This window comes from Spea bombifrons, chromosome 2, assembly GCF_027358695.1.
Source record: "Spea bombifrons isolate aSpeBom1 chromosome 2, aSpeBom1.2.pri, whole genome shotgun sequence".
In the NCBI taxonomy this organism is placed as follows: domain Eukaryota; kingdom Metazoa; phylum Chordata; class Amphibia; order Anura; family Pelobatidae; genus Spea; species Spea bombifrons.
Window position 1 is genome coordinate 131526128 of NC_071088.1, and position 25918 is coordinate 131552045.

General features: G+C 39.3%; 1 protein-coding gene and 1 long non-coding RNA gene across 2 annotated transcripts; one reads left to right on the plus strand and one right to left on the minus strand.

Annotated features, from left to right (window-relative positions):
• Positions 1 to 7294: 7294 nt before the first annotated feature.
• On the plus strand, positions 7295 to 23014 carry CCDC82 (coiled-coil domain containing 82). The gene is made up of 8 exons (XM_053456518.1): positions 7295 to 7394; positions 12032 to 12570; positions 12936 to 13092; positions 14961 to 15053; positions 15843 to 15967; positions 20122 to 20292; positions 22031 to 22222; positions 22693 to 23014. The coding sequence occupies exons 2-8, from the start codon at positions 12037 to 12039 to the stop codon at positions 22759 to 22761; spliced, it is 1341 nt and encodes a 446-aa protein (XP_053312493.1). The 5' UTR covers positions 7295 to 7394; positions 12032 to 12036; the 3' UTR covers positions 22762 to 23014.
• LOC128474231 (uncharacterized) lies at positions 22947 to 24868 on the minus strand. The gene is made up of 2 exons (XR_008346329.1): positions 24752 to 24868; positions 22947 to 23111 (listed from the first exon to the last, which is right to left on the minus strand). It is a non-coding gene; the product is annotated as an uncharacterized LOC128474231 (long non-coding RNA).
• Positions 24869 to 25918: the final 1050 nt, after the last annotated feature.

The following is a 25918-nucleotide window of genomic DNA, read 5'->3' on the forward strand; positions in this document are numbered from 1 at the left end:
AAAACTTGCTTTGTGTGTGAAGAACTTGGAGACCTTCAATGTGTCCACGATTTGTTTCTTACCAACATTTCTGAAGAAGTCATCTAGCATGACAATATCCTTTCTGTGCTCTTCTTCTGGACGGCATTGGATTTCCCCCCTCCCCAGGCTGAAAGTTGCCCCGCTTATCCCCCATGAGACAAAGCAACTATTAGTTTGAGTAAGCTGACATGATTTATTTAATGATCAAGGCCAGTGGAAATTCAACTCTAGAGCTAGTCAGATATTACTCCCTGAATTATTGGCAACATCTCTGGAAACACCAAATTGAGTTTGCATTCGCTAGGATAAAAGTTTCCCCCACCCCCAAAAATTTTTATTTTGAAATAAACCCATCCAGAGAGAGCGGATTCCGTTTCTTAGTTTGAAATGGGGAAAAAAGGGCTAACTTGAAATTGCAACAACAAATGCTGAACACAAAGTTGAGAGTTGAGCAGCTAAATCTCCTTCCCCCGCTAGACTTCTTAGGGAAGGCTACCAAGAGCTCTCTTCTGGGGGGGGTTGGTTTATGAAAGAGGGGCTAGCTGTGCAATGGGGTAGGGTGACCAAAAGACTTCCCCTGCCTGATGAAAGAAGAAACTGACTAGGAGGTCCAGGGAAGCAGGGCTTCACCCAAAGACTCTGGGCCAAACCCAGAGAGTGCCCAGGAATTCTCATTATCTTCCTCAAAGTGGCCATAAAAACTATTTAACAATAATGACAGGTTTACTTGTTTCTTTCCATAAATCTAGTTATTTATTTTGCATATGGCTTTAGAAATGGAGGGTCAAAGAGAATGAAAGTAGAGGAGGGAAAGGAAAGGGAAGTAAAGAGCAAAAAAGAAAGGAGAGGACAGAAAGGAGATGAGAGTGAAAAACAAGAAAGGAGTGAAGAGACAGAGAAGGTAAGAGAAGAGCAAATTGAGGAGTGCTGAAAGCAAAATCAGAGGAAAGAAGAGACAGAGAGAGAGGAAAACATTTAGCTTTAGTGATATGAGGGTGATGGGAAATGCAGCCTACGTTTTGCCTCTAACATGGCCTTCAAGTGCAATCTACAGGTATGTACAGCCACATGTACTGAGGTAACTAAGGGGCTTTTAATAAACTTATGTAGTTTATGTTATTTGGTTTGGCAGATATGGAAATAACAGAGAAAATTATGTCACTCACATTTTATTACTGCTTACCTTTTTTTCACAGGTGGTGGATATTGTGACAGAAAATTGGACGTTGAGCAATATTTCAACTCACCCGAGGTTAAGTATTTCCTTACTTTAAAGTCAAATTTTCTATAAAGCTATTACACCGAATGAGACATAATTGGACAATCTACCCTTCGTCTTAGAACTCTAAGTTTTTATGATCGTATAGCACCATCGGCCTGGCATACACAATGCAGCACCTGCCCCTGGAGCGGTAGATTGGGCGCTGCCGGCCAGATGGCCAGTCCGGGCCTGATTATAGTGGTAAACCAAACACGGTAAACCAAGTAAATGCTATTTCTGGTAAGAACATAAATTTTCTTATCTACAACTTTTGGCACATTTTCTTTATTTTAGGTTTACAGGCATATTTTTGTACTCTTGCTGCAAAGTATCATTACTTAGAAGAAGAATGGATGACCTGAGGTTGCGTGTGTCACTAGGGGGGCATCCTAGTACCATAACACGCATTTCCTATTAGAGGAATTCAATCTGGATATATGTGAGCATTGATTCACGGACTCCAGCCAGCAAGCACTACCTTATTTATTTATTTATTCATTTATTTTTTTTTACCTTGGATACAAGTTTTTTTTTTCTGTTAAAGCTACATTGATATGCTTTTAGCAACTCAAGCTGACAGTGATAAATACATAGGCAAGTCTATTCAGCTCACAAATTCCCATCAAAGTGATGCTTGTACGCCACAAAATTTTAAATAATCAGGTTGCTTCGTCTTATCTGCAATAATTAAATCAGGATCTGTCATTCACTGGGATCAAATTTACCATTGCGACTGTATCTTGGGTAATGTTCTGGTGCAGAGAAAGGTAGAAGCTCAAAATATCTGTGAAATGGCTATCAGTTTTGTTAATCTAGTTCAGACTTTACAATCTTCACCCAATTTTGGAGTTTACTACACGGTAGATACAGAATTATACACTCCCAACTTCTCAAAAGTGAGATATTAAAAACATGAGTTGTGAAAAAATAACCACTTTCTTTTATGGATTTCAAGTGCCATCTACTGGAGGTAATAACAACCTGGATTTTTTTGAGAAACGCAAAGGTATATTTGTCATGAAATACTTCTAGCTGACAGCAAAGATTATTTTTAAAAATTCCAACTGAAAATGCAAAATAAAAAAGCAATCAAATGCAGCACTATAGGCATCATTGCCACTACTAGTTAAGGCACAAAACCAAGAAATAATTCTTTCACCGTTAAGTTTTTTTTAATAATTTTTATATATATATATATATATATATATATATATTTTATGATTTTAGCAGGAACCATGTATTGTCATCTCTTATACAAAACTAGGCACTGGTAGGTTGTTGTTTTTATAAACATGCAGTGGAAATAATTAAATGACTTTTAAGAGACAAGTAGAGTTCCTATTGTAAAATATATTCATTCATATACATAGGGCAGGAGAGGCGATGTAGATCAGGTGAATGTTTACCCTGGTACTATTTAAGTCCAGGCGCTGGCTGGATACGCAGAGCCATCAGCTGTGTTCTTATACTCACACTACACACCACCGCATGTATCCAGCCACCAGCCACACACACAGGTACTGGATCTGCCGCTCGAGCTGTATTAAAGGTAAATGTATATGGTTTGTCAGAAGGCCTGTCCTGGACACATACACTACCGTTTAACAGCTTGGGGTCATGGAAAACAGGGATGTTTCTAGCTGCAACATAACTGCAAAAGGGTTTTTTTTAAAGATTAATTAGCCTTTTAAACTTAATATTGGATTAGCAAACCCAACATGCCATCGGAACACAGGCGCGATGAAGGGCCTCTGTATGCCTATTAAGATGTGTGTGAGTGTGTGACTGCCTGAGTCTGTGTGTGTGACTGCCTGAGTCTGTGTGTGTGACTGCCTGAGTCTGTGTGTGTGAGTCTGTTTGTGTGTGTGTGTGACTTCCTGAGTCTGTGTGTGAGACTGTCTGTGTGTCTGTGTGTGAGACTGTCTGTGTGTGTGTGTGACTTCCTGAGACTGTCTCTGTGTGTGTGTGTGACTGCCTGAGTCTGTGTGCGTGAGAGAGATTGCCTGAGTCTGTGTGAGGTTTTTTTAATGGTTTTGGGGGTTGTGAACAGGGGCAGGGGGTTATACCTTTTAGATGTTGTGTTAGGGAAATGGGATGTAAGGGTTTTTTCTTTTTTATTATTTTTTTATAATTTATTTTTATTTTTTGCATCTTTGTTTTTTTATCAGTGCAGTATGGTTAGAGGCCCTCTTAGGGACCTCTTGAACATGTTATTAATGCCAGTGATGTCATAATGACATCACTAAGCTCACTTTATTGTTTCTTTTTTTATTATTTTTTGCATTATTTTAGTGATTTTTTTTTATCAGTAACATTTTTTTATTTGTGTTTCAGCTTGTGAGCAGAGTGAGAAACAAGGGAATGCCTGATCACGCGATCAGGCATTTAAAACTGTAACAGTTTTGTGGCGTTCGCGCCGGCAGCTGTTGCAGAAAGTCAAAATACAGCCTGATCTCCCGTGCCGCTGCAGGATGTACTGATACGTCCATAAGGGTTTCTTGAGATGCATTTTATGGACATACCGCTACGTCCATAGGGGACTGAAGGGGTTAATGCTTTCCATGCACTAATTCTATCACCATCCTTTGTCTGGGTTTTTTCAAAGGCTGGTTGTAGAATTAGTGCATGGAAAGATGTTAAAATACTAGCATCACAGATACTCTGGGTTGTCTAGTTTTCAAAAATATATGGTTTGAGGGGAAAATTGAACTTGAAATTGAATTTCCCAAATAGGACATGGGGGACAGAATGACTAATGTCAAAACCGTGCATGGGTAGCATCACTATACTCAGGAGATGTTGCTGAACACATTTTGGGGTGTTGTTTGTCAGTGACATGTACCAAGAGCTGTACATTTTTTAGGGGTGGCTGAATGCCTCAATATTAAGGCATTGCAGCATCACCACTTAAACCACACGCTGGTTTAACTCAATGATGTGCCAGAAATCTCTCGTTACCAGTGACATAACGGGGTCTTTATCGTTATTTATGTTGAACGTTTTTTTATTTTTACCGCTTTCCTTTTTTTTTTAAGAATCATGTACCACGTGATCTTACCCTATCGTAGTAGTTAGACGGTACAACAAACTGTAGCAAAAATAGCATTTTATGTGATAAAGCTTATAGGCAACACCAGTTGTGCCCTTTATAACTTTCATATAAATGTCAGCTTAAAACTAAATTATGATGTATTTGGATATTTTGTGATAAATACTATAACACAAAATTAGCAAATTAGTTTTTAATGTTGGTTGATGGTTTTAATTAAAACTTTTGTCACTTTAAACCTACAAATATGTAATTCCTAATATATTCTTTTAATTGCCAGGTAATAATATGAAGTTGATCATCAGTTTAAATTACTTACAGTGAAAAAGCGTTTGATTAATGATGGTTTTTGAAGAATTAGCTTTATATTACTTTCCTCTGTCTGGAGAAATATGCTTATTTACCTAGAATAATTTTTTCATCTTTGCATTTCAGTACCGATTTTGCCTGGTTGATGGCCCGGGAAGATCCTTTTGGGGCTCAGTTTGTAAGAGTGAAAGTCACAAGACTTTTTTTCTATGAGCCCAGACAGGCTCCAGATAAATGAGTGAGATTGCGTGTGTATGTGCATATATGGGGGGATTTAATTTGGCCTCTGGTTTGGACTAACAATTGAAAACAAAGTAAAACAGGTTACGAAGGTAATGAACTTTGACAACGGGGATTTTATACAGTAGGGCTCCAAAAAGAGTGATAGGTAACAGGTTTAGAGACATGAGCAGTGACATGTGATGCGAAAGCCTTACACGGCCTTAGTACTCTCATGAACAACATCTGGACCTTGTGAAGACAAAGTGAGTCAGAACATTTTGCTCTGAAGCTGGAATGCTTGTGAAATACACCAGCGGAATTGAAATCACTTCAGAAATGGGCCAAGACCCAGAAACCGTAAAGGCAAATAAATTAATACAGTTTCAATCCTGGTTGTGGGCCTACGTCCTTAATCATAACATTGTTCAGTTACTCGGCAAAACAAGAACTGTGAAAGGCATGGCCAATCATCAAACCTGCAGGTTTGGCCCCACCTATTTCCCCTTTAAATTAGGGTGTTTCCCGCAATGTAAGCAGGAACTCCCACTGACTGGGTACACCCGCCAGACGATCCTTCCTTCTCCCCATGGCCACCGGGAACACGAAACTTCAACCATCAGGCATGACTAGCATTGAAGACAGAAGGAAACATAGCTCTTTGGGAACCTCAGCAGCACTGTAGCATACAGAAGGATAGCAATACAGTGCTTTACCACCCTGACAAGAGCAGCACCGAGGCTCACAGGACAGGACTCATATTGAGGTAAAACAGGAACTCACTTTATTGAGGAAAAAATCACCACCAATAGGCTGGTGGTGAGTTACAACCAGCATGCATCACACCATATGTAAAACACAATATGCAGATCATATGCAAATTAGTTATAACAGAACCCCACACCAATTTACACAATCCTGCCATCAGAACCAATAATACTGGTCAGACAGGTAGCAGGAAGGGGGGGGACTGGGAAATAGAGAGCTCTGGCTCTCTCACTGTTGCCAACCTGTACCCCTAATCAGGTACAGGGTGACATAAACATAAATCCAAGCAAAGGAACCAGATATTGCACTGGAATTAGTGTCCACTGTCGCCTGCTGGAAGTATGTAATGCAATCCAGGGGTCCACCGTCTATAACAGGAAATAAAGCTTCCAAGCGCCCCCCCCCCCCGGATTGCGGTGGGAACTCCCATTGACAGGGGTGGGAACGACCTCTGACATCAGTGGGACTGCCCACCGTCATCAGCGAGACGCCCACTGACGTTAGTGATGTAAGCTGGATATGCGCAGTTGCACACTACTTTTTTAATGCTCATGCGGGCAGGTATATCCAGCCCACTCCGTATTTGCCTGGTCAGCCACATGGCCAGTACGGATCTGCCCCTGATGTTTTGTTCCCTGAAGCAGGATTTAGGGCCATCAACCTTACAGTTTAGGGCTTTACATTGTGTCTCACACAGAAATACTCTGCAAAAGCACGGGGATGCTGGGGTTAATAAACTTAAGTTCTGGACTAGTACCTAATCACTACGCCATGGCATTGTGCAACAAGATTATAAATGGAATGCACAATACAAAATGAAGATTGTTATTTTTCTTTCAAGTATTCCTCATTGCCCTGACACTAAAGGGTTAAACTAAAGCAATTTTTTTTTTAGTATTATTTTTACCTATTGGAAGCTACTTATGTAACCTTGCTGGACATTTAGTAATGTATTAACACATTGCTGGATAAATGCATATTGTGACTTTTAGGGCTGCAGAGCACTAACACACTTAAAGCTCCAAGAAGAGGGGCGTCGGTAAAGGAACACAGGGATCTATTTACCAAAACGGGACTGCCCTCCTCAACAGAGACACTTGGGAGTAAAATAATTTACTAGGACAAAGCCATTTATTAATTAACACATTTTATGCTGGTTATATTCATATTGTGACTTTTAAGATTTGTAGAACCCTAATACTCTGAAAAGAGGGACGTCAGAGGAGGAAAAACAAGCAGAGGGATTTGAATCTCAAAACGGGACTGTCCCTCCTAAACAGGGACAGTAGGGAGTACTTTATTGGGACAAAGCCATTTATTAACACATTTTATGCTGGTTTTATTCGTATTGTGATTTTTGAAGATATTGAGCCATAATACTCTACATTCTGAGCTCTTGGAAAATAGGGACACCAGGAGAAGAAAAACTAACACAGGGAATAAGATCCCAAAATGGGACTGTATTTTCTGAACAGGGATACTTGGGAGGTATTATATTAGCAAAAATGCCCTGGAAATCGTGTAAGCTCTTTTTAATGTATCATTAAAGGGTCCTTCTTGCAGAGATACACTGCGTCAGCCTGCTGCGTGTTATGACGTCACTGGCTGCCTTCGCACTTCCTGGTTGTACCCAGCAGCTGACAGCCCATCCCCCAGGGGGTGTGTGGGCCAGCCTCCCATTCGCTGGCTGGAAAGGGAGGTAAATATCCTTTGCTTTCATTTTTGTTTTGGATGGAAGGCATCTCGGGGAGTGTCTGCAGGACCCTGGTGAGTGCTTTAACCAGTTAGCTGCCAGTGCATCATCTGTTCCTTGTTTACTGGAGATAGTGACAGCTGCAGCATCTGTGTACTCCAATTCTCATCATGCACAGCCTTCTGTGTAATATCCATGCTGCATTTAGAGCAATCATAGCTGTCACTGTGTGATATTTAGATTAGGAGCTGTCATGATTCAGCTCAACATGTAATGTACAAAACGATAGTGGAGGGGGTGATAAGTTTTAGTCAATGGTCAATGGTGCCTGATCTCCTATAGTTGGGTACACATCGTACCTTTAGACAAAGCCACTCTTTTCTGGAAGGAATTATACACTTTTGGTTTTGTCATTGTTTGGTACTTGTCATTGTTTTAGCACTCCTGCTACTGTGGACTAACCTTCTTACCATCCCCAGACAACCATGAATAACTATCTAATTATCCCCAGGATGCACGCTTCTCCCAGAATACGAAACATTTTGGATGTCTCGGGAAGTTAATGTTTCCTCCTAGAAAAGAAAAGGCTTGTCCTAATAACGTGTTACCCACCTCCTACCCAGGTATTTGGGTGGAGATAGACGCCAACATGGTCATATTAGATAAACGTGAGACGGTATCTTCCTTTTAAGTAGATTATAGAGATGGAAATCAAATATTATGAAAGATAAGTTCTTTTCGTAATTAGTAGCTTTTTTATTTTATTAATTTAGCCAGTTGTCCACATATCATTAGCCTAAGCAAAGTTGCCCCTTAGGGAAACCAAAAAAAATGTACAGAAAAACTCCCAAAGTCTTAAAATTGGTGCGGTATCTTCCCAAAAATCGTGACATGGAAAGTGTTACCACCACATGAAACTTTTGTAAGAGTAATTATGAACCAGTTAAAACTCTTTGGCCAATTATCAAACCTAAAACTTATTTACCAAAAATCAGAGACCACGGCCTTGCACTGATCTTTGCTGACAGTGGTGTGGGCCAGGGCTCTATGTTACAACTGTGGTGGAACTCTGGGGCACTTAGACCCGTTTGGGAGAATAGTAGAGATACTATAGTATCAGATCTACCTCATGTCTGCCCAGAGTGTTACCTCCTGCGCCACACCAGGAGATCAATCTCTCGCCATAAGAAATCGATCAACAAATACCTACTTAACACCGCCAAACTCCTAGTCCTGGAGATCGAAAACACCCCTCAACCTATAAAGACTGGGTCTCCCAGAGCACAGCGGACCAAATCGAGAGGTATAGGGCTACATGGTTCCACTGGCTGGAACTAATGCAGAGCGATAGGTTTAGGCGACGGCCCACCGATGGTATCTGAGTATAGGTGGTGCATGAGGTCCCCCCTTCCTCTGTCTGTCTTCCTCTGTCACAGAACTTCCTGACTGGTCAAGGCTTTTTCCCATGTCAGGGTCCAATAGCCAGGAATCAGGAGCTGGAAGGGTAGTCACATGAAGCCAGGTCATACACAGGAAAATCAGGAATACAGGAACGCACTTGGTAGCCAGATCAATAAGCAAGGGCAATGAATTCATGCAGGGTGCAGGCTTATATAGACCAGAGCAAGGTGGAGTTTCAAAGAACCGCCCACAGCACACAGTGAAAAGGAAAAGAGCTCTCAACACTAGAGAAATCTCAAGTGTGGCTGTGAAACCATGACACATGGGTGGTATTACTGTACTCAGGAGGCGTTGCTTAACACATAATGAGGTGTTAGGCAGTGACATATACCAGGAGCTGTAAATTCATATCTGAAGTACACAGTGTGTGCGTGTGTGTGTGGGGGGGACACGGAAAAAAAAATAACTGCCACAAAGTTTGACAAAGGCTGGTTGTAGAATTAGTGCATGGAAAGTGTTAAAATATCAGCTTTTAAAATACCATGTGGTCTAATTTTCAAAAATATATGGTTTGATGGAGTAAATTGAATTAGCCAACTTCAAAGATGTCCCAAATGTGACATGGGGGCTGGACGACTAGATGTCAAAATTCCACATTTAAAAATCTGAATTTCCCAAGGGTGGGCTTTAAGCCCCAAACAACCTGACACACCTATGCATTTGTGGTATCACTGTACTCAGGAGATGTTGCTGAACAAATATTGGGGGTGTTATTTGACAATGACATAAACCAGGAGCTATAAACGTATACCTGGTTTGATGTAGTAAACTGAATTGGCCGGCTTCAAAGATGTCCCAGATATGACATGGCCACAGGATGACCAGATTTGGAAAAAGTAGTTTTGAAATAGCAGTTGTGAGCAGTGCGCTACTTATAGTTGTAAAACATAAAAGCAGGAAAAATATTTGAATCTATTCAATTCAGCATATTTTGATAAGCTTTTGTAGATGAGTAAAGGGCTTTTCTGCATATTTTATTATTGTTTATGGTAAATTAGATGATACGATCAAAATAATGGTATCTACAGAAAGCCCTTCTAAAAATATAATTTGTGTGGGTATACTAATTGAGAAGAAAAATTACAGCTAAACACAAACACCACAGAAATGTTTAAACAGCCACGGTTACGAAGGGTACAAAAATAAAAAACACCCGAGTTCTTAAGGGGTTAATATGGCTGCTTCTGCTATACACATAAGGTATGTCTAATAATGCATATACCATGTTTTTTTCTAAACTGTAAAAAAATATTTTGCAAACACACCTGTAAATGGTGTAGTACCGTATTTGCTCGATTATAAGACGAGCAAATGGTCTGAAAAATACCCCTCGTCTTCTAATCGAGGTGCCGGCAGCATCGGAGGTTGTCTATGCAGACCTTCACCGGCTGCCAGAGAGGAGAATTCCCCTCAGCGCTGCAACTTGGTAACGGGCACCACCATCTTACGAGAGGCGATGTGGCTCCGGAATGGTCACAGTGTGTCCTGGTGTAAATTTTCGGTGTTGCTGAATGCCTTGCTATCGAGGCATTTCAGCAACACCGTTTAAGCTTAGGAGGTGATGGTTGATTTCTTCATAAGCTCTTTTAAATAAAGTGTCCACCACCATATTGTATATGGCAGGCGTTGACGCTCTGGCGGGAGGGGCCACACAGGGTCCCTGGAGTTGATTTCGGAGTTGCTAAATTACAGTAACACCATTTAAGGGAAGAAAGAGAATAAGCTTTCTAAGCTTATTTAATGCCCTTACGTGTCAGGCACGTCATCGGTCATTAACTGACCGTTTTTTCATGATGTGCCTGGAACGTCTTTGGTCATTAAGGGGTTAAATAAAATAAATATCATAAACATTGGATATTAGATTAGAAAACATTATTCAGATTTAGGGATTTTGAAAGCAATCTATTTATAAACCAATTTATAAATGTGTGACTCAAAAAAATACAAATGAATCCAGATGCAGGTGTTTTTTTTCCTTTTTCAAAGCCGTTGATTAGCACAAAAATTAGCTGTACTTTACCCATTTATCACGCTTGTGCTTTAATCATTTATCAAACTTGCATTACTTGCAGCATGTTTTTGTGCGACGTAGGGTTTTTTTTAGAACATGCAGTGCTTTCATACTTTTACTGGCTAAATGATTGCTGGTTTTTTATAGCTATTTTTCTATGCTTTTAATTTTGATGAAAATATGATGTTCGATCTGACCTTTACAATATGACTGTGCAATTATATTTTTCATTAATTTAAATGGGCATGATTAGTAGTCTGTCTTGTGATTAAAAATGTACTAGCTCTGTAAAGAAGACACCTAACTTTGATTAACAGAAGTGCTAAAAGGAGTCAGTTCACGTAGCTGTGTATAAAATTTGGTAGAGATCGGCTGATTTAATATAGAACACATTTATATTGTCACTTATGATCTATTAGCCTAACTGCAATACCCAGGAACAGGGTTTGCCCCAGAGTGAATGGACAGAAGTTCACAGTCTGGAGCTGGCCCCTCCGCCCTTTTGCTCAAATCTAATGATAAGTGAGTGCTTTTACTACCAATATGTCATGGTCTATATCCATAGACATCCATGCCCACACACTATTACACTATTATATGTAGACATCCATGCTCACATACAATTATACACAGACATCTATGTCCACACACTATTATACACACACATTCATGCTCACATACACTTATACACAGACATCCATGCTCACACACTATTACACTATTATAAATAGACATCCATGCCCACACACACTTATACGTGTACATTAATGCTTACATACCTCTCGCCGTTTGTCCGAGCAGCTTCGATTTCACCGCGGGGTCACGTGACCCTGGTGTGGTCCAGGTTGGAAGGGCCCTTTCTAAACAATTTTGAACTGGCACGAGGAGACAGGTACAAGTGGTCAACCCCTGTAGTTATGCCACTGAGGGTCATCCATTAGCACTATTGCACAGTTGACGTCTTGTGTGCTTTTGTGCCTTGTTTTTCTGGGTACTTGCCTTTATTTTGTGATTATTACTTCAATTTCAGGCATTGTGTCTCATCATTACTACAGTACAGTAACCTCTGGCAATAAAGCATTACTACAGCAAAGCTAAATATTCTGGGACATATATAAACTTACATTACTTACTTACTTTGGATTATTCCATGTTACGGATCAATTTGTCACACATCAAAAAAAAGTATTTAATCTGTTTAATAAATGTCATATTTAATGCATGTTTTATACTTTATAGGTAACATGGCAGATATTTCCAAAATCTATGAAACAAGGCGGAAGACGGAAAGGGACAGCCCACCGGTAAGGTCTAAGGTTGACTGGAGACGTACAAAGAAAGATATTATTTCTCTAATTACTGACTCTGATGAGTGTAGCACGACTTCCGAGGAAGATGGTTATGAAAATGAGGATGTTGTGGAAAGTGTCATCTCTTCAGAGGAAAAAGAAAATGAACAACATCTAAAAAACAATAAAGATGAGGATAAAGATGAGGAATCCATTGTCCTTCCTAAACGGAAGAGAAAAACTTCTGTAATGTACAGTGACAGCGACTCTGACAGTGATGTCCCCATTGGAAAAGTTCTTGCTAAACGCCGCCATATTATAAATGAAGATGACGAGCCCTGTGAAGATGGAGAAAAGCTACAAGGAGAAACCGCAAAGGATGAAGCAGCTGAAAGAAAGATGAAGAAACAAAGAAACTTTGAGAACCTCAAACAACTTGCTCAGAGGAGACGAACCCGCAGCCAGTCCAAAAGCTGGGAAGAGTTGGAGGTAATGCTAATATATCTCATTTTGTTCTTTGCTGCCGACACCATTTTCTCTTTTGCATCTTTAACTACACCCATAAAAAATCTTTGGCCAAAATCTCAGCCCAGTACTACAATTCGCTGCCGCCACTAACACTTTATATCCGGGCATCTTAGGTTACCCCAAACAAAAACAATTACAGTTAAAAAGTAATCACCTTAATAAAGAGACATTATAATTCAAAAGCAGCCATTCATTCATGACAGGAACACATTTCTCCTAGGCATGTTTGCTATCCACCAAAATGTCAAAACCTGTGTGTTCCAAATATATATATATATTGAAACTTCTGGCAACAAAAGAAACGCTTTTATTTTTGTTTGGTTTAGGACAGTGAATGTGACACGTCATCGTATGTCTCACAAGACAAAATAAGTGAAAATGAGTATGACAGTATGGAAGACTTCATAGACAATGATGAAGATGAAAATACACCTTCTGAGTTAGAAAAAAATAAACAATTGTTTCCTAAACATCTTCCTATGTGTAAGTTCTGCTGCCATATTTTATGTGGTTGATGGTTATATAACAATTATTTAATATCTAGTCTATGAAAATGATATGCACTTTGTTATCTTTCGTTCTTCCTTTCTCTCAGTCTTTCTTTCTCTCTGTCTTTCTTTATCTGTCTTTCTTTCTTCTGTCAATTGTTTTTATTCTCCCTCTACTTGCACCTAATGTATTGGTTTGTCAAAGTCTGTCAGTTCTGGTTTTGTCATGTATATGTATGAACCTATGTATTGTAAGAAGCAGTGCGTAAATTGTTTGCACTACATACAACATGATCCAATAACCCCTCCCTTCCTGCATATAACATGATCCAGCAACCCCTCCCCCACTACATGCAACATGATCAGGCCCGGACTGGGACAAAAAATAGGCCCGGGCATTTAAGCCCGAGCAGCCCATTTTTATTTATTTATTTATTGTTAAAGCCCACCCTTCATGTACCATCTTTGCATTTACTCATTAACACATTCATTAATGCAGTCTCACAAATCATTCAAGCAATTCATCCACACATGAATTCATTAATTGTCATACGCATTCACACAATTCATCCACACATTTATTCATTCATTCATTCTCATACGCATTCACACTACCCCCTCTCCCCATCTTATCTGCCCCTTCTCATTATGTTCCCCCTTTTCACTATGTACCCCCTCTCACTATCTATCCCCTCTCCCCTTTTCTCACTATCTAACACCCCTCTGCCCCTTCTCACTGCACCCCCCTCCCTCACCCTACTTACCTTGTTGCCGGAGCAAGCAGCAACTGCGGCCGGGCCCGCGGCAGGACCGGACTGACTGGGCCTATGCGGCCTCTACGGCCGCATTAACGCAGGGCATAAGGGGCACCTGCCCCTTAAGCCCGCCGCAACTGCGACCGGGTCCGCCACTCTAAGGATGTTAAATAAAGTAAAAAAAAAAAACTCTGATGTTTTAATTTAAGCCCTGTGCGGCCGCACACCCGTAAGGCCGGCCCTGGTGGGGGCTTCCCGACCACTTAGAGTGACGGACCCAGTCGCAGTTGCGGCAGGCTTAAGGGGCAGGTGCCCCTTATGCCCTGCGTTAATGCAGCCGTAGAGGCCGCATAGGCCCAGTCAGTTCGGTCTTGACTGGGCCTATTTTAAGGTAGGGTCCTGGAGCTGCAGCTCCATCAGCCCCTAAGTCAATCCGGCCCGGCCCACCCGATGGCCAGTCCAGGCCTGAACATGATCCAGAAACTTCTCTGCCCCCCTACGCAGAACATGATCCAATAACCCCTGCCCTCCTGCACACAACATGATCCATGAACTCCTCCACTACACACAACCATCAACCCCTTCCTCCTTTCACATAACATGATCCAGCAACACCGCACAAAGGCCCCACTGTACATGACCAACAATGCACTTATTTGTAAAGCCAATTTGGAGGAATAGGAACTAAAACGTTATAAGTAAATGACATATAGAAAACTAATTCACCCAGAAAACATTTTACAACTTGTTATTTGTCAGTAGGATTGATAGTAAAATTAAAATGCAATCTGCAATGATGAACCAAAGGAGTGAAGGTTGATTTACATAAATGGCTGCGGCATTGATGGAAGCAGGTGTGATGCTGGAGCTGGCAAAATGTCAGTAAGAATTACCTGTCAAATACAAATAATAACCACAAACGTGACAGGTGATTATCAGCACTGGTTTTATCTCAGTACTTCTTTAAGGATTGTCTCTGTGTTCCAATAGGCCTTTATACTTCATCCTGCAAGCTTATTATTCCTTCTCTGCCTAATACAAATAAAGTTAGTAATTATATATTTAGACAAAAAAATCGGAAGCATATTTAACATGTTTTGGTTTATAGTGTATTTCAGTGACCTTCAAAGCCATTTCCAGAGGATCATAAAGGCACTTCTCATCAGTGTCATCGATAAAGGATTCCTGTCTACATTATATAGTAAGTCATGTAGCAAATTCTTTTTCAGCTTTGTTATAAGCATCAGTCCAAATACGTAAAACCATGGACAATGGAGCTGACTAAATCAAGTCATAAATTCAGAACAACCATTCTACACACGGTATAAGTGTAACAATTCAATGTCCCAGACTAAAAGCTATTGAACGAACGTCCTCAGCGAAATACACATAACCAGTGAGCAGTCGTATCGCTTAATCACACCACGTTTGCCATGAGAGCAGTCAAACCACTTAACAGCCAGTTAGATCAAAGGAAGAATACAAAACGACATCGACGTACGCTGATCACCTCCGGAAATGCTGATTACAGCTAGCTGTGATGGGAAACTTGTTACAACCTTTCCAAATAAACTCCTGCAATACCGTTAGACAATGGTGAGGTTTGAGCGCCCTAAGTACTGTGTAAAAATGTTACAATGAGTTAAAGAGACCGGTCTATGGAGTCTGAATTTCTTCCGATTTATTTTTATTTACATTTCCAACCTTTATATACAGTGTTTCTAATGTATGCATATACTTCTGGTTTAGGCTTCGGTTTGCGATCCCAGACTAGTGCCCATAGGTCTCATGATAACCTACAATAGGAAACGTATGGTCCACAGACCACTTATATTAAGCTATGCTCCAGGAAAATGTGATTCAGTAGAAGCTTAAATGATGTGAGATGAGTCTGAAATCTACATAGAAAAATATACAATAACAAGTTATGTATTCTTATGGCCACCTTATATTCAACAACTTTTACTTTATCTTTATTTTAACTATTCAGAAGGAATGAGGAAAAAAAGGTATGCCAGAGATATGTTGGATTCCCTCGATTACATAGATAAACGTGTAATATCACCCCGTCTGGTAAACCTCCATACAAGAAGCCGCTGGAGCAATCGTTATAAGGTATGGTATATTATATAATCATATATATATATATATATATATATATATATATATATATATATATATATGAAACCAAAGAAAAAATGGGCACTCACGGGTCTTTGCAGTAAAGTGCATTAAGCACAATTTTATTTCAACCAGCACAGCCAACGTTTCGGACCACCTCCGGTCCTTTCTCAAGGCAAGTGCTGTGTGGCAAAGTGAAACAATTTATGCAGTGCAGTGATTAATGTGATAAACAACAGGAGTGGCTTACCCCACCTCTCAAACGATCATCCTGTGGGAATGAAGACTGGAATCACCAGAACAGCATGTGCATATCCCCAGTTAAACATGGTGTGTACCTAGTAAAACATCCCCATGCAACACGCGGAACCTATAACCGTTCCGTTCAATACATTGAATTTCCTTTGGTCATGTGAAATAATATAAATAAAAGAGAAACTTCTCAGTGAAATAGCAATTAAATAGTGCATATAGAATGAAAATGTGTACGTTTAAAAAATACATAGTACCATACCCCAAGAATCTGTAATGGACAAAATTTAGTGAAGGCAGAGACTTCTGCAGGCTGCAAAGAAGTATTATGCATGCAATAAATAAAAACAGAACATATAGGGATTTCATAAGTGCCGCAAGCAAAAGTCCATAAAAAGGTATGATGCTCCATTTCATCGAGTATCCAAAAATGAGGAAAAAGAAACATGTTCATTTAGTCCCATTGGTGTGAGGGTGTTGAGAGTCTTGATCCAAAAGGTCTCGCGTTGAAGCAATAGCTTAGCCCTGTCACCTCCTCTTCTCAAGGGGGGGGCCATATCAATGGCTACAAAGCGTAAAGAGCTCAAGTGATGTTTCTCGCTCAAAAAATGTTTAGCCACTGGCTTATCAGTTGTTCCATCTCGGAACGCTGTATTGATAGCTGATCGGTGTCCCCGAATTCTGTCCCGTAGTGTCAAGTCCGTTTTTCCAATATAGCAGAGGCCACACGGGCATGTTATTTTATATACAACAAACTCTGATTTACAAGTGATATGATGATTAATGTCAAACTGCTTATTTGTATGTGGATGTTGAAATGATTTCGTTTGAGTCATGTGGCCGCAGGTAACGCAACCACTGCATTTATAGCACCCTTTTCGAGCCGGAAGTTTAGCCAACCAATTAGTGTCATAACAGTGAATAGGATCAGAGGAAACTACCATGTCACTAATGCTTTTGCCTTTCGAATAGCTCATCTTCGGTCGCTTTTTAAATGATAAAGGAAGGCTTCTATCGTTTGTTACCAGATTCCAGTTGGTTTTGATGCCATCTGAGATATCCTTTGAAGCCATGGTATATCGCATATTGTACGTCAATCTATCAGAGTTTTTTTGTCCGATAATATTAGTAGAAATATTATCCTGGCCCATCGTCTTTCTAGCTCTAGTTAAACATTTTCTTAGTAAATTCTGCTCATATCCACGATGTAGGAATTTGCTCTCCATCTCACTTAATTGTTGTTCCGTGTTGTCAATATTAGGATTATTTCGCAATACCCGCAGGAATTGTGCATAGGGGATGGCCTTAAACACATGTGGAGGATGACAGCTTTGTCTGTGGAGTAATGTATTTCGATCAGTAGGTTTTTTAAATAATGAAAAATGTAGTTGACGTTCAGAGATGGAGATCCTCAAATCAAGAAAATTAATAAAATCCATATTGCATTCTGATTTCATCAGAATAGGCGTGGGGAGTGAATTAATTTGGTCAACGGTCTCCAGAAATGACTGTTTGGTGCCCTTCCAAATTGTGCTTAATGCACTTTACTGCAAAGACCCGTGAGTGCCCATTTTTTCTTTGGTTTCATATATTTGGCTATTTTTGGAGCACCTGGGCAAATAAAAGCCTGTGTATATTAATAAATTCTCTGAGTGTGCAGCTGCTCCCTTTGGTTTGTGTATATTGAATGTAAAGACCGGTGGCGCGGTCAGTGGTCTGGCACCTCTTAAATATATTTAAAGATTTTTTTGCATACACTTTTTTGGCTTAAAGATAAACAGCACCTCTGGAGACCCTTTACTCTACCTCTACGACCTGGACCATACCACATGATGGAAGATTTTGAACAACGGGCTGGAGCTCATCTTGACTATGCAGAGACTCTATTAATTACTGAAGAACAGGTGGCTAGGGTACTATGGCAGACTACTAATACGGATTACCCTTCCACAACTACAGAAAAAGATGTGTCACAAGAGCTAAACAGACTAAAAAAGAGAGAAATAGATCTGGATATGCATGGTCTGTTTTTGTCAGATTATTATCGAGCAAAGAGGATTCCAAGGGGATTTCGGATCCACAATGTTCCCACACTCGGACGACATAAACCTGAGGTGTGTAGAAAATGGATAGCATTACTTAACAAATGTTCCCTAGATCTGATGGTAATCATCATGGAGGATGTACAAGAGGAATTACAGCAAGTTCGTAAACAAATCTTAGACTTTGAGACCGCACAAATGGATATTATCACCAAATTTGATGCAACTACCATAACCACTCTACAACAACAACTGGATTCCTATCGCAGTGATCTACTAAGGTTTAAAAGACAGAAGCTTTCCAAAGTGAATGAAGATTATGATAGACACAGAGTATATCGTTGGTTAGGGAATAAAATGGAGAATCCTTCACCAGCTCGAAGATTTCGTCAATATCCATATAAAATTAGGAGACCAAACCAATTCACGGTGGATCAGAGTTCTGTTGATTCAACCTTAGCCTCAGACACAGAGGGTACTAATAAGAAGAACCAAGCGAGCCGTGGACTAGAAAATACCACTATTACTCCAACCTCTTTTTTAGGCGAAGGACCGGGATATATAAAGAGTACCAGAAAAACACGCCAGGATACCCTAGGAGAACCTCCAGAAGGAAACCTAGGCGAGGGCAAAAAAGGCAATCAACCAATAAAGACAAAACCATCCACGAGGAGATAATTCCTGTCTTTAATCTTTCTAATCGCTCCCTTTCTACAAGTGAACGTGAAGTGCTGTCATACGGTCTGAATTTCATACCTACTAACTATATCAAGAAATTTGACTGGCAGGTTGAACAGTATAAATTTGGACGACAACTACGATTGAAAGAATTTTTTCATAAGAAAAAAATTAAGACTGATATTTTGAATCATCCGTTCAAACTCAGAAGCACTTTTGATCCTATTTCAAATAATATTTCTCTCACCACATTCCAGAGGGTTCAAGAAACTCAATTGGAGAATTACCCCTGGAATCAACGTAAAACTCATTTTAATTTAACCATTTCACAAAAACAGGCATTGACTACTTTATCCACTGACCCAGAGATTGTAATTCGCCCCACTGACAAGGGTGGTGGGATTGCGGTCCTTAACTATACAGATTACAGGGATGAAATTATAAGACAACTCTCGAATCCAGAAACATATGAGACACTCACGTATAATCCAACGGAGAAATTTTCAGCTATGATTAAAATAGTGATTCAGCGAGGGCAAGAAGCTGGTTATTTGACTCCAGATGAAGCCAATTTTCTGATTCAAGACTTTCCTCGTATTCCAGTACTGTATACGTTACCAAAACTTCACAAGAATGCACATAAGCCACCAGGCCGAGGTTGAGCACAGCAACAACACACAAGGTGGTTATACTGCATCAGCAACGTCTTTCCCAGGCTTACGTCCCTTTGCAATCGGAAGATCTCCACCATTGGCAGAAAACAGTGGGACCCTGATACACCCATGATTTATATATTCTTCCGTTCACTCACTTTGCATTTTGTTAAATGATAAAAATAAACATGTATATTTTTTAAAGCATTCTTACTTTGAGGCACCTGCCTGTGTGTATATATATATATATATATATATATATATATATATATATATAGCATTTTTTTACTGTGAAAAAGTGCCATAATGTCATGTTTTATGTGCACTTCCCATTATACTGATGATAAAGTGTGTAGGTGAATTTTAAACGTAAAAGTTTATCACTCTTAGGATTTTAATATTGAAGTTTGGACTAATATTTATTATTTATAGAACATTGTCAAGGGCACATAATTCAGTTTCTTATTTATCTGTTATATTTTTTTCTGCAGTACCATTTTTTATTATTTACTAATTTTTACAGGAAAGAGTGGAAACCTATCCTTATCTCAGTGTACATGGGGTAGACGCACGGGACCAGTCCTGTCAAGCATGTGAACTGCATCGACATTGTAGATTTCTTGTGATACTATCAGGACCATCCTATAAAAATGATACATTGGAAAAAGATGAGTTTATGTCAAATGATAAACAGGTAAAACTGTGTGTGTCTGTATTATTTAGCATGAATTAAAAACTTGATTAAAACCTTTTATATAGAATACTGTTAAGCAGAATACAAAAAAATTATTATTAAATTAACTATAAAATATTAAATATTAATCTGTTATGTATAAGTTTACACATTTAAGAATAATACAAAGAAAACAATTTGTATGCGGTTTAATATATTTTCTATATATATTTTAAATATAAATAATTATTTTTTTTAATTTATTTTCAAAAATATTTTTTTTTAAATGTTTTGTGTGTCCATGTATTGTTGCTGTTAATAGAATTTAACGGCAGATAAGAACCATTCCGTCCATCTATCCTTCCGTTTTTTGTGTTCAATGATGTAGTTTTGTTCCTAAAATATCGATGCTGGAGATAACTCAATGACAAGAGAGTGACCATCAAGCTTCCCTTAAGCTAAAGAGTTAAAAAAAAAAAAAAAAAAAGATATATAGAGAGAACTTTCTAAATAAGCTGACCCTGAGACTTTTGAAATATTAACCCTTTAGTAGCCCATAATAAATGTAGTGCGTCACTAAATGTGTTAACCAGATGCCTCCAATGGTGGTCCTCATGGAAACCTTGACTTCTTATCATTTAAAGTTACTCAGGGGTTCTGTGGACCTCCACATATCTACCACCCTCTCAGTAAAGTAAATCTTCCTTACATGCTCCATGCTACTGAAAACAACTGTGTTGCCGGCCATAAGTTCTGAAAGCCATGACATTTGGAACAATGCACGGTATGCACTTACAACCAAACGTTTTGTACCCCAAAGGGCTAATTGCAGTATAAGGCCAATAAAATTGAACCAAAGATGTAAGGCCAAAATGCCTCTAAGGCAATACAATGGTTATCAATCAATTATATTAAACAGTGTATTTTACTTGGAAGGTAAGTTGTCATTTTAGCTTTACAAAGTCATTACTGAGCTCCTCCGTTTGAACAGAATGCAATGACATGCTGACTTATTATATTGATTATACATACAATTTATGGGCAGGGGAACAAGTGTTATCAAACTAATACATCTTGCATAATTTTTATAACAGAGTATAATTAATATGGAGATTACAATTAACGATTTCTGTTACTGTAAGGAAAGGTGTGCATTAATTTACCTCTACATACAAGCAAGGATTATATTATAATTTAGGACAGCTTCTATTGCAGGAACTGTGCACACTATACATTCTCCCTCCCCTCATGTTTTTTGTCTGCATCTGTACACTCTCGCACATACTGACTAGATCCCCTCCCTTCGCTTTCTCCTTTTCCCATCTCACCTGCCAGTATTGTCTCTGCTGCTTCACAGAGAGATCAGAGGAGACCAGACAACGTTAGAATTCAGCACATACCCAGCAAATTCAATTCAAAAAGCACCTAAAGCATAAATATTGGGGAATCCATCATACTATAAGGCCAATATTGCTTAGCCGGTTACTACGTCAAAGAACCCCAAGTTTGGAGAGTCCAGTCATGGCCTTTTCATGGCTATATTGCTTATCATGGAGCTGAATAACCTTTCGGATAATCAAATTCTATGTTTGAGGAAATTAATTTCTAATTATTTACCAAATAGTGTTATACATTATCAAATAGTGTTATATATTTTACACTTCACAAAAAAAATCTCTACTGTTTATCTCCCAAATTGTCTAATAATCTGTAGAATAAACAGGCTTTTAAATATGAATATTGTTTATTCTGGCACTAGGAGTTGAAAATCGGCAATGTGTGCACCAGGCGGACAGAGGCTTATCACCAGCTGAAGCATTTTAAATACCACCTTTACGAGAGTTGCATGCCAGAAATGGACGAAATCAAGTCAAGACTTGAGGACAAGCCTGCCAAAGAAATAGTGGAATGCTGCCTGTTTAAAATGGAAAGTGAAGGGTTTATTAAAGAGGTACTTAAAAAAACTAGTTAAACACAACAGCTGCTGAATCGTTTTCCCATCAATTTTAGTAAAGAAAAGTTTGCATTAAAATATACGCATAGTATCAGGTAATAGGTAAAGGCAATATTAAGCTATTTGGGGTAAAATATTGCGCATTTCATTATTAAACTAAAGGAGCAGTAATAACAAAAAAAATAACTGATCATTTAATGAAACAGAGACTCTGTGGGGAATTAGGAGGCTGGATATTACATATATTTCAGTGAAACGAACAGATATGCCATAATGACTCATTCATTAAAATAAGTTTTGTTATAAGATAACATCATGCTTAAAGAAAAGTCATTACATAAATGTAAAGATATCAAATTTAGATGTCTGATGTGTAAGAATGAAAAGCTTATTATTTTGATAGGGGATGGTCTTATATCTGTCATCACTGCTCAAAGTTTGCAACCTAATAATTTGTTGTGTTACAGAATGTCAAGAAGCTTGAACAATACCTGGATATAGCTGACAACTTTCAGCAAGAAATGGTGAACTACTAATTACATGGCAGAAGAGTGGATATATGACATGGACACTTTTATCATCAGCTTTATCAGTAATATAATTTTATCGGTTTTAATTAAAGTAAACTTGTATCACTGTTTAGAGCAGGGACAGGTATGGACATTGTTTATGGCGAACATTTTTAAAATTACTGGACTGAAGGATACTATCTTTTTAAAAAAAATGTAAATGATACTAAAGAGTTCCCCTATGTTAAAATGAATCATTATATTCTCTTGACAAAGACACAAAACAGAAATAGTACTACATATACACTAGCCTGTACGCTCTCCTGTCCAAACACATACATGCCTGTCCACATACATGCATTACATTTTAACTAGGGCTGCAACTAACGATTATTTTCATAATCGATTAGTTGGCCGATTATTTTGTCGATTAATCGATTAATCGGATAAAAAAAATGAATGTAAATTTTTCATTTATTTAAAATAATTTAATAAACAAATGATGTTAAATACAAACAGCAGAATAAAAAAAACTTTGATGAAATGCATTTCTTGTCTTTATTTCCCAACCAGCCCCCCAATTGATGCACATTTGAGCCCAGGCTTGCCATGCTGCCTCCCACATATGCCACGCTGCCTCCCAGACATGCCACTCCACGCTGCCTCCCAGACATGCCACTCCACGCTGCCTCCCACATATGCCACTCCACGCTGCCTCCCACATATGCCACTCCACGCTGCCTCCCACATATGCCACTCCACGCTGCCTCCCACATATACCACTCCACGCTGCCTCCCACATATACCACTCCACCCCCACATATGCCACTGTGCCTGATACGCCTTATACCCCCTGATACACCACTCTATCCTCCCCAGACATGCCACACTACCTCCCAGACATGCCACGCTGCCCTCCCCACATATGCCACTCCACTCTACCCCCACATATGCCACTGTGGCCCCAGATATGCCTTATATGATGTATTCCTTTTACTCCCAGATATGTCACTCCGTCCTCCCCAGATATGCCTTATACCCCCCAGATATCTCATAGTCCCCTCATAGAGTCACAGACCCTTTCGCATCACACTGACACCATACTTTTATAAATAAGTACTGGGTTAATCTTCACGGCCCCCAGGATTTAGATTCCCCTTAGTTTGGCCCCCTTTATCTCTAACTGCACCTTAAGTTAACTTTATTAAATTAATCAAATTAACCCTCAGTCCTCATCATTAAATTAACCCTAAACACCCCATTAACCATAACTACCCCTAAATTAACTCTAAATACCCCATCAAAACAACTACCCTAAATTAACCCTAAACACCCCATTAACCATAACTGCCCCTAAATTAACCCTAAACACCCCGTTAACCACAGCATCCCCTAAATTAACCCTACAGACCCTGTCAACCACAACAGCCCCTAAATTAATCCTAAACACACCATTAACCACATCTGCCTCAAATTAACCCCAAACACCCCATTAACCACAGCAGCTCCTAAATTAACCCTAAACACCCTATTAACCATAGCTGCCCCTAAATTAACCCTAAACACCCCATTAACCATAACTGCCCCTAAACACCCCATTAACCATAGCTGCCCCTAAACACCCCATTAACCATAGCTGCCCCTAAATTAACCCTAAACACCTCATTAACCATAACTGCCCCTAAATTAACCCCCACCTCCCCTGACTTTCAGTAGCCCAAATATTAATTTTATACTTACAGTTAGATGAGTGTCACAGCCATGTGGTTCTGGCCTTCTGGGAGAAGGAAGGGGGCGGGGCCAGTTGTCACAGTGATTACAGGGAGGGACTGGTAAGTAGGAGCTGCTGTGAGTCAGACTAAACTATTATATAATGAGGGATATTTTTGCTCTGAAAAAAACCCTCATTTTATAATCGATTCAACTAATCGATAATGAAATTCGTTGGCAACGAATTTCATTATCGATTATTATCGATTTTATCAATTAGTTGTTGCAGCCCTAATTTTAACCTTACACACATCCTAACATACACTTGCCCTTACAGACACACTTACTTGCCCTAACATGGAAACTTTCCCTTACACACTTTCAAAACATACACACTCAGCCTTCTCTCTCTCTCTCTCTCTCTCTCTCTATGTTCCTTTTCTCTAACAATCTTACCTTTCTTCCTTCCTTTCTTTCTTTCTTTCTTTCTTTCTTCCTTCTTTCTTTCTCTCGTTATGTTCCTTTTTTCTAACAATCTTACCTTTCTTTCTTGTGTTCTTCCTTTTTCTCTCTGTTCCTTTTCTCTAACAAGCTTACCTTTCTTTCTTGTGTTCTTCCTTTTTCTCTCTGTTCCCTTTTTCTAACAAGATTACCTTTCTTTCTTGTGTCCTTCCTTTTTCTCTCTCCTTATCACTCTTACTGGCATCTTTTTCGCTACCTGCTCCTTTTGGTCTCTCACTCTGTTCCTTCTCTCTTACTGTGTGCCCTTTTTCATCCCGTTCCTTTCCTCTCAGCCTCCTTCCCTTCTCCCTTTGTCTCTACTTGCTTTAAATGTTGGTGGTCCTGTGGAGGGAGTGCAAAGTCTGCGTCTGGAGGGCACAGGCGGGGTGATGGATACCTCCAATTGTAGTGACTGACACCAGAAGGACTGAAAGCAATAGACGGAAAAAATATGTAGTATAGTTGAGCTGTCGAACAAAAATGGATTAAGTTGTAAGGTTACAAGTGCAGGGTGCCTTCTAGTGCACCAGTACGTCAGGTGCTTGTCAGTGTTGTTTTAAGTTTTGTTATTATTACAGCTTTTTGATCCACTGAGATATCAGATGCCATTTTGAAATCAAGAAGGATTTTTTTCCCCATTTTGAGGCACAATTGGACATTTTTGTTTTTTTTCAGTGAGGGTATTTTTTTTGCCTTTTTCTGGATCAACAGCAAGGTTGAACTTGATGGACTTAGGAATTTTCTTTCACCCTAAATTCAGTTTCATTGTTGGCTGACTTTCTGTGAATTTTGCATCACAGGACGAAATAATAACAGAAAAAGTGCATATTTGGTACATACGTGTTTAAAATGAGATTTGTTCAAATAAATATTTTTTAAAACTAACATTCACAGAGTATATTTTTATTGAATCTGTGTAGATTTTAACATTTTCTGTTTTATGGGGGCTAAGGAAATACCGGGTGGTTCAGGG